This window comes from Argopecten irradians, chromosome 4 (assembly GCF_041381155.1).
Source record: "Argopecten irradians isolate NY chromosome 4, Ai_NY, whole genome shotgun sequence".
NCBI classification, from domain to species: Eukaryota; Metazoa; Mollusca; class Bivalvia; order Pectinida; family Pectinidae; genus Argopecten; species Argopecten irradians.
The window spans coordinates 33,934,858-33,945,309 of NC_091137.1; the positions used below are offsets into that span (position 1 = coordinate 33,934,858).

Consider the following 10,452-nt stretch of genomic DNA (forward strand, 5'->3'; position numbering starts at 1 on the left):
TTACCTTATTTATCTATTTATCTACTCATAGCCATCCATTTCATCACGCATGCACGTTCTATTGTGTCATTGTGTCTACCGATTGGAACTGGAAAAATAACGAATTTTCAAGGAAATAATTATAAATATGCTTATAAACTACCCTTTCAAATACTTTTCCAACAGTTGAAAGAAGAGATATAGGTTGATAGTTAGAAATGGAGTGTTTATCTCCCTTTTTAAAAAGTGGCATTACTTTAGCAAGTTTCCACATATCTGGGAAAACACAAGACGATAGGGATAGATTAAAGAGAACTTCTACAGGTTTGCAAACAGTGTCAGCAGTGTATTTAAGCATATGATGACTGATTCCATCATCACCTGATGCTTTACCAAGTTTTAGATTTTTTAAAACATCACAAACCTCATTAGCATCTATAATCAAAGAATTAAAATTACCATTAGTTTTTGTTTCTAAGAGTGGAGGTTCAGCATTATTATCATTTATATGGGTAATACTACAGAAATACTTATTTAGTAAATCTGCTTTATCGTTATCATCAGCAGATAACTGACCAGTGTTTGGATCTGTAAGAGTGGGGATAGACTCAGTAGTTCCTGAACTACCTAGAAGTTTCTTTACCAATTTCCAATAATTTCCGGGGTCTCCTTCATAATCATGATCAATTACTTCACCTACATTATCGTAAAATGTCATTTTTGCATATTTTTTCATTTATTTACCTTATTTCACTGAGTTTTGATATTTGCTATATCTCTAGGACTCTTAGACGTTATTGCTAATTTCCTTAACCTGTCTCTTAATCTCATGTTTTTTCTTAACTCAGAGTTCATCCAAGGTTTATCATAAGGCCTGACAGTTACTTCTTAATTGGGTATACATGTATTTGCAAATTCAAGAAAAACTTTTGTAAAATTATCACAAGCAAAATGTACTGAATTACAGTTTTCAAAAAGAGCGTTCCAATCATAATCATTATTGGATATAAATCGAGTAACGTTCAAATGTAATATAGGATTATGAATGTATTTAATGTATTGTGAGTAAAATAGAGATACAATATGAGAACAATAATAAAAAATCAAGTTTTACTGTAAGTAATGTAGAAATGTAATATGAGAGTGTTAAAACGTGTTGTGTGACATTAACATATTAATGGTAACGTTAAAAAATAAATGTATCGTAATGTGAGATGTCTCTCTACACTACATACGTGTAAGCTGCGAGTGTGTTGTGTTTTTGTACATATTATAGAATCTTTACTTGTTATAAAAAATACAGTTGCATAATTGTTTTACAAAGGACCAATACTCTTATCAGTATTTGAAAAACAATCCAGATGCATAATTGACAAAATGAAGAAGATATGGGCACAGTGTGTGAGAAAACAAGTTTGCTTTATAATTAAAAATACATTATATGCACCATAACATGTGTATTCACTTCTAATTACAATGTTAAGCAAATGATATATATGTTGTATGTATTGTTTTGTTGATACCATAAGGGTTACTATCATGGTATCAAACTGCTTTATTTTTAACTATATCCAGCCTATATGTACCTTAAACAACCGTCGTTATAATGACCATCTAGGGACCGATGAAATCACTTCGTTATAAACATAGTTCATTATACACATATTATAGGAACCTTAGCAGCTTGGGAATTTGTAACCATGAGTTTACTGTTGTTTTATGCTGCCCTCGGAAAGGTCTGTTACAATTATGTTGAAATATATACTGACAACTTATCCCTGAGAAAAACAAAAACAAAAAACAGCAAAAACATTATGTTAGAGAAGATGAATAAGTCGATAAATGATATATATTGATGCCTGCATTACCAAAGTTTACATATTTCTATACTTTAATAATGTATATTTGTAAAAACACAACTTTTGAAGGGCAGTGTATTGTGTTTGTATTATAGATTACAAATTATTTTCTACATTTATTGACAGCTCTGCAGTCATGATTATCAAACAGGTGCCTCTTGGAAAAATATCTCTCACAATTGCTGCATTTAAAAAGAGATGGCAGCAAGGAGGACTCCTGCGTTTTTGTTTCAGCTAAGAAGGTTTTCATAATGGGTGGAATTTCTGCTGAAAGGAAATCAATTTCACTGTCAATGATACAATCAATACAGATCTGCACTAAAGAAAGTAATTTTGTTGAATTATCTCCTTTGAAGTAAGGTTTCCAGTTTGCTAATGCATCCTTACGGCTCTGTCGAATTCTGAGAGCTTCAAATATGGCTTCCTTCCCAGCATTACAGACTGAAGGTGGAGGCGATTGGAGGGTATTGTTCCCGGATACATTAATTGTCTGAAGAGCTGAAAGATTGAGCATGTCAGTAGGAAGACTCTCAATGGAATTGTCACTTAGATCCAGAGTCTCCAACAATGAGAAGTAACAGAGAATCGGACATACAACAGATATACAATTGTTTGATAAATCTAGGTGCTTCAATTTCTTCAGCAACACAATTGACCAGGGTAGGAAATCAATCTTGTTCCCAGAAAGATTCAGATAGCTAATGTTACTGAATGACCCCAAACATTGAGGTATGCTCCTAAGAGGAGATCCTGTCAAAGTGAATTGTTGAACCAATTTAGGATTGTTGTGACCTGATAGTAAGTCATGTAACTTTGAAACTGTTGGAAATTTTTTTCCATTTATCATCAGTAGTTGTGAATCCATTGTAGTTGATCTTCCAAAAAGTAAAATTTTGAAGGCTCTGTCTAAACATATATAGATCCATATCTCATTGGTAATCCTTTTGTAATCCTTGATCACACACAATTTCTATACACCAGTAAATGTAGATCACTGAACATTCTGAAAGCAATTAAAGCAAACTTATAAATCCTTGACACTATATATACAGTACATTGTACACTGTTTCACAATACTGTTATAAATTGAATGAGTTTGGAACTGTAAGCATACAAATTGAATTGTTATCGTTAAATTTGAAATTTTTTGACCGGTATTTAACATACTGAAGGGGTTTAAAATTAATCCAAATCCTGATCGAATTTCTTCAAAACCCAGAACAATATCTAACACCCATAGACACCAGGAGCACTATAGACACACACATCCATATGCATATACAGACACATCATAGCCACAAAGGATACATTTAAGTATTCCTTCTTCCCATACACCATCACACAGGAGAATCTCCTCCCTGTTGCAACATTACAAAACACTACACTGGAGGGCTTCAAGGCAAACATAAACAACGTAGCCCCTGATTCGCTTGCCCCCCCCCCCCCCCCCCCCCCCCCACACACAAATAAAACACCTCATTTTCATCATGTTTTTAACCAATCTACTTTTATCTATTCCAGCACCAGAGAAAAAAAATGCATTGTAAATAACCCCCTTCCCCACGCCACTGAGCCGTATCATCACTATTGACGGATGGTGATAAACTAAAGAAGAATACCTGCATGGCTACTTTCGGTTTGTCCTTCTCTTAATCAGTTTCTTGTTATTGAACCCGCTATTGTCTGTCGTGATTTAACATGAAACTAGTTCATGATTCAAGAATAGTTGTCAAAGTTTACTTACGTCAATCGAACTTTTCTTCGTGTATTAATGGCTGTCGTTAATATAAGCCCTAAAATAAGATATGACGTACTTCTCTGGATTTCCTTCTGTGCATGTAAACAAATAGCAAACGCCGAAGTGACACAGATCGTAGTCGTAGTTATCGAAACGTTTTGCAAATATGTAATATTGAAGTGAAATAATGTATGTGCTTTATTCTAATACTACAAATATCAAAAGTTTTCATCCATGTTTCTATTATTAAGGTGATATAATAAATTTGCTTTAATAAGCACTGAATCTTAAATAAAAACCCCTTCGTGAACCCCCGCGGCTAAGCAATGTCCCGGATGTAGCTTTAGCAAAGGAGAATTTGAAGAATGGCGTCAAATTTTGGAGTGGATTTCAAAAAACGTGATGGCAAATATGTTCTAAACATGTGACTTGAGGAACCACAAACACCTTCCATTATTGAAGATACTAACAATGGTTTGTTTTGCAGTTATGATTAACCTTGACAGGGTTGACAACGTGGGAATTTAGATATTTTCAGTAGAAAGTAAATCAAATACAAATTATTTCTCCTAACTATGATCACATGATATAGTTAAAGTAGCGCCTCGGGCTTTGCGTAGTTGTGAAGCGCTTAGGAAATGATAGTCTACTATATTTCATTTTTTAATTAGCAGTTTGTATTGATATACAGAAACATGATTTTTTTTATCAGAAACAATAATGTATCAAACATGTTTTTTAACATTCAAGCGTAATTTAGCACGCTGGTAAGTCAAAGACCCACTATACACTAATATATATATAGATCTATATTAGTCTATGGTGGGTCTTTGGCTTATCAGCGTGCTAAATACAGGTCTATGATTCAAGGATTTTTAACATTCTCAGACAACTTTGCATGACAATGCATGATCATGATCAACCTTCGACTACGAGTATTATATTATTTTTGTGTACTAAGTAGTATAAGCATAAATTGATAGCCAGTAGTATTCGTTTGTGTACTACATGTCATGATGTGCAGTCATGCATGCATGTCAAAGTTAACCACCAAAACGAGGGCATCTAGCTGACTCAAAAATCATATAAGACTCTTGGAGGCTTAACAAAAAGAGTTATTAAATAATTATATAATACATACAATTAATTAAGAAATTGAATATTTAATATAAATGCTGTATTCACTGTATAATTAGCACCCGAGGCATTCAAATATTTATCTATTATGGCCTGGTTGAGAGGGCACTATAGTATTGATGAGGGATGGGATAGTGCATCACGAGACAATACTATGAGGCAATAGTGCCCTCTCAAATAGGCCAAAATGGGTTTAGTACATCACCCTCATACGAGACCTGTTTGTATGTCACCGTATCAGAAGCACGTCAAGTTACACCTCGCAACGCTGTTTTCTTTTCCACACCACATTAAAAGTACAACATATGAATTATCGCAGAAATCTGTGTTTTAATAAAACGGGATTCAGCTTCATGAAGATTAAAAGTAATTCAATATAGAACAGGAGGGAACTGTCTTCTGTAGAAAAGCAATGTTTGCCTCCATCCTCGCACACAACAGCCTGTCCGCCATCTTGACGTCTTGGTCGAAGCGCAACGTTATAATGACGTCATGTAATGGTGACGTCACAATACATTCACATTCAATATCGCGACACTTCAATAGTGCCCGCTTGCCCAGGCACTATTGCAAATAGTACCCATGTGTGTAACCAATCATATATTGTATAACAAAAGGGGATACTTATTAGGAAACAAAAATGTAGGTTGTGGATTTTTGTTTGTTTGTTTAATTCATTAAGGTCCTATTAACAGCTATGGTCATGTAAGGGCGGCCTCCCATGTATGCTGTGTGTATTTTGTGTTCAGAGGTGTGTGTTTTGGGAGACTGCGGTATATTCATGTTGTGTCTTCTTGTATAGTGGAACTGTTGCCCTTTTTGTAGTGCTATATCGCTGAAGCATGTTGCAGAAGACACCAAGCAACACACCCCACCCGGTCACATTATACCGACAACAGGATGGTCCAATCAGTCGTCCCACTCCCTGTATATATGCTGAGTGCTAAGCAGAAGCAGAAACTACCACTTATATAGACATTGGTGTGTCTCGGCCAGGGAACAGAACTCATGCGCCAGAGCCTTCCTCATAGGGGCGAACGCTTAACTCAAGGCCAAAAGTGAGGCGGTGCCAAGGAAGGCATTAGATGAAAAACCTCTAAAAAGAGTCAGCCATATCTTAACTCTTTCTGTACTCATGATACATTAATCTGTCGCATTAATTGCTTTCCTTTGATACACATTCTTATGTGATCATGAGTCACATGTGAATGTTAATAACTCCCAAGTTCATGTAAAATCGGATCCATTACATTATACTTGACGATGTTATAAGCATCAGGTATAATTAATATAACACCAACTCCTCCAGAAGAGGGAACCGCAACAATTAAAGCTAGGGGGAGCGGCGCTTATTGTGGCAAATAGAGTATATCAGGGCAAGAAATATCCCAGGTCCGATGGCCCGAGACCAGTAAAATATGCTCCCGAGCAAGTAAAATTGGTGTAAACTTGCCCGGTTTTAATGTTAATTACCCTGTTTTGGGTAAAATTAGACTTAAATTTTAAATTCGGGCAAGTGGTTTTCAAAATAAGTTTCTTGCCCTGTATATGTATTAATTTTCTATTCGATATTCTCTTAGGATATATCTGTATTGCATTGAGATGATACTGAGGATCTGATTTAAGTTGGTGCCATGGAAAATCAGCATTGTAATGCTGTGTACCCCCAGCTGGCAGCGGTGGACAGCAACATCATTGGACTAGAATTGGAAAGACAGGTAATAATGTATACATTTTGATTGAATCACATATGATTATGGTACAATTAATTTGGAAGATTTTTTAATTAATCTTAAGGATTTTGAGTGATTTCAATCTTGGGGCCAAAAAGATGTTTTACCTGTTAGCTCACCTGGTCCTATAAGGACCTAGGATTCCTTGGCGTACGGCGTCCGTCGTCTATCCGTCAACAATCGACTTCTTCTCCATAACAGCTGGTCGTAATTCAACAAAATTTGACGGGTAGAATCCTTATGGGTTATAGACTGAAAATTGTACAAATGAAGGGGCTTACCCCCAGGGGCCTGAGGGGCGAGGTTAAAAGGGGTCAATTTGGCTATTTCCATATAAACAACTCTTCTCTGAAACTAAGCATGGGATAGCACCAATAATGCAATGATAGCATCCTTAAAGAGTGGGGATTCAAAATTGTACAAATGATGGGGCTGATCCCCCAGGTGCCTGAGGGGTGGGGTCAAAAGGGGTTAATTTGGCTAATTCTGTATCAACCATTTCTTCTCTGAAACTATGCATGGGATAGCACTCATAATGCAATGGTAGCATCCTTATAGGATGAGGGGGGGGGCTGACCCCCTGGGGCCTGAGGGGCAGGGTCAAAAGGGGTCAATTTGACTATTTCAATATAAACAACTTCTTCCCTGAAACTAAGCATGGGATAGCACCCATAATGCAATGGTAACATCCTTTTAGGTAGGGGATCCAAAATTGTAAAAATGATAGGGCTGACCCCCTGGGGCCTTAGGCGCGGGGCCAAAAAGGTTAATTAGGCTACCGTATTTTCCAGACAATAAACCGCACCTGTGTATAAGCCGCAGAGGCCTTTTTTACGATTTTTTCAGGATTTGTACACGTATAAGACGCACTGTACTATTTTTATATAAATTACTTCCTCTCTGAAACTATGTATTGGATAGCATATTCGTATGGTATCTAAAGCATCATTATATGGTTGGGATTCAAAATTAAATAAATCATGGGATCAAATCGTCTTTGTGATTTTTGAATCACTTATTACTAAATTACAGAGAGAAAAAAACTTGAGTGATACAGGCCCTCTGGGCCTCTTGTATAATTATCTATATGCAGTGCTAGTAGTGTGGGATAAGCCCACCATACTCTGGCCAGCTAGCTCAGACACCAAACTTAGATATTATGACAGATAAATGTCTGGTGTAGGGCCAGAGCGCAATGCAGCAAATTAATTTTGATTCAATTTACCGAGCATCTTAACTGGTTATTGACATGCTATATCTGTTATATTATTAAGAACTGCCCTCTGATCTACTTCTAGGAAAAGCCTGCCTGTGATGGAGAAAATAGTGTGAGAAAAAGTGTCCGATGTAAACGGCCGCCCCAGTCCTTCTCACCAACCCTCGAAGGTGCTGTGGGTGATCGCAATGAATCAAGCAAAACTAAGAAACAGAGGACAAAATCAGCTACAGCACCTGATCGTCCTTGTGACCTCATGCCAAATGGTTAGTGAACTAGCCGGCACCACATGAATGACTTTAAATCTTCTGTCAATGCGAAGACCCAAATTTAGACATATATATATACCGGTTCCGTATTCGACCCAATTAGTGCCTCTCAACCTTTTTGAGGTCTCACTTACCATGAATTTAATGCAGACTTAACCTATTATAACTGTAGGTTTCTCTATTTAAATAATTACTTCTTTAAATTATTTAGTGCCATGACTTACGCCATGCAATAATTTTTGTGAAATGTTGGATCAAATCTGTTCCTTATATATATTAAGCACCCCTACATTTTTCTCAATGTTTTAAGAGCCCACGGCAATTATTGGGTCAAAATCAGTAATTAAATAGGCCTAAAGCTAGGGAGACAAATGAGATAATTGATCGGATTTGACTTTTGTTGTAGGTGACCCATTCCTTTGTGTAGAAGAAATGATCAGATTTGACTTTTGTTGTAGGTGACCCATTCCTTTGTGTAGAAGATCTGATCAGTTTTGACTTTTGTTGTAGGTGACCCATTCCTTTATGTAGAAGATCTGATCAGTTTTGACTTTTGTTGTAGGTGACCCTTTCCTTTATGTAGAAGATCTGATCAGTTTTGACTTTTGTTGTAGGTGACCCATTCCTTTGTGTAGAAGAAATGATCAGATTTGACTTTTGTTGTAGGTGACCCTTTCCTTTATGTAGAAGATCTGATCAGTTTTGACTTTTGTTGTAGGTGACCCTTTCCTTTGTGTAGAAGAAATGATCAGTTTTGACTTTTGTTGTAGGTGACCCATTCCTTTGTGTAGAAGATCTGATCAGTTTTGACTTTTGTTGTAGGTGACCCATTCCTTTATGTAGAAGATCTGATCAGTTTTGACTTTTGTTGTAGGTGAGACCATTCCTTTATGTTGAAGATCTGATCAGTTTTGACTTTTGTTGTAGGTGACCCATTCCTTTGTGTAGAAGAAATGATCAGTTTTGACTTTTGTTGTAGGTGACCCTTTCCTTTATGTAGAAGATCTGATCAGATTTGACTTTTGTTGTAGGTGACCCTTTCCTTTATGTAGAAGATCTGATCAGTTTTGACTTTTGTTGTAGGTGACCCATTCCTTTGTGTAGAAGATCTGATCAGTTTTGACTTTTGTTGTAGGTGACCCATTCCTTTGTGTAGAAGAAATGATCAGTTTTGACTTTTGTTGTAGGTGACCCTTTCCTTTATGTAGAAGATCTGATCAGTTTTGACTTTTGTTGTAGGTGACCCTTTCCTTTGTGTAGAAGATCTGATCAGTTTTGACTTTTGTTGTAGGTGACCCATTCCTTTGTGTAGAAGATCTGATCAGATTTTGACTTTTGTTGTAGGTGACCCTTTCCTTTGTGTAGAAGATCTGATCAGTTTTGACTTTTGTTGTAGGTGACCCTTTCCTTTATGTAGAAGATCTGATCAGTTTTGACTTTTGTTGTAGGTGACCCATTCCTTTGTGTAGAAGAAATGATCAGTTTTGACTTTTGTTGTAGGTGACCCATTCCTTTGTGTAGAAGATCTGAGCAGATTTGACTTTTGTTGTAGGTGACCCTTTCCTTTATGTTGAAGATCTGATCAGTTTTGACTTTTGTTGTAGGTGACCCTTTCCTTTATGTTGAAGATCTGATCAGTTTTGACTTTTGTTGTAGGTGACCCATTCCTTTGTGTAGAAGATCTGATCAGTTTTGACTTTTGTTGTAGGTGACCCATTCCTTTGTGTAGAAGATCTGATCAGTTTTGACTTTTGTTGTAGGTGACCCATTCCTTTGTGTAGAAGATCTGATCAGTTTTGACTTTTGTTGTAGGTGACCCATTCCTTTATGTAGAAGATCTGATCAGTTTTGACTTTTGTTGTAGGTGAGACCATTCCTTTGTGTAGAAGAAATGATCAGATTTGACTTTTGTTGTAGGTGACCCTTTCCTTTATGTAGAAGATCTGATCAGTTTTGACTTTTGTTGTAGGTGACCCATTCCTTTGTGTAGAAGATCTGATCAGTTTTGACTTTTGTTGTAGGTGATCCTTTCCTTTGTGTAGAAGAAATGATCAGTTTTGACTTTTGTTGTAGGTGACCCTTTCCTATATTATGTAGATTAGAGATCTGATCAGTTTTGACTTTTGTTGTAGGTGACCCTTCCTTTATGTAGAAGATCTGATCAGTTTTGACTTTTGTTGTAGGTGACCCATTCCTTTTGTAGAAAATTGATCAGATTTTTGTTGACTTCTTTAGTGGATCATTTGACTTTGTGTGAAAAATGATGATCAGTTTTGACTTTTGTTGTAGGTGACCCTTTCCTTTATGTAGAAGATCTGATCAGTTTTGACTTTTGTTGTAGGTGAGCCTTCCTTTATGTAGAAGATCTGATCAGTTTTGACTTTTGTTGTAGGTGACCCATTCCTTTGTGTAGAAGAAATGATCAGTTTTGACTTTTGTTGTAGGTGACCCTTTCCTTTATGTTGAAGATCTGATCAGTTTTGACTTTTGTTGTAGGTGACCCTTTCCTTATGTGAAGATC

At 36.5% G+C, this 10,452-nt stretch overlaps 1 protein-coding gene and 1 long non-coding RNA gene across 2 annotated transcripts; one reads left to right on the plus strand and one right to left on the minus strand.

Annotated features, from left to right (window-relative positions):
* Positions 1 to 310: 310 nt before the first annotated feature.
* Positions 311 to 3,725, minus strand: LOC138321399 (uncharacterized). Its single transcript, XR_011208328.1, has 2 exons — positions 3,583 to 3,725; positions 311 to 2,841 (listed from the first exon to the last, which is right to left on the minus strand). It is a non-coding gene; the product is annotated as an uncharacterized lncRNA (long non-coding RNA).
* Positions 3,726 to 4,428: 703 nt separating this feature from the next.
* On the plus strand, positions 4,429 to 10,447 carry LOC138322250 (uncharacterized). Its single transcript, XM_069266292.1, has 4 exons — positions 4,429 to 6,431; positions 7,745 to 7,928; positions 9,953 to 10,000; positions 10,428 to 10,447. Exons 1-4 carry the CDS (start codon positions 6,348 to 6,350, stop codon positions 10,445 to 10,447), a joined length of 336 nt encoding a protein of 111 aa, XP_069122393.1. The 5' UTR covers positions 4,429 to 6,347.
* The last annotated feature ends 5 nt before the right edge of the window (positions 10,448 to 10,452 follow it).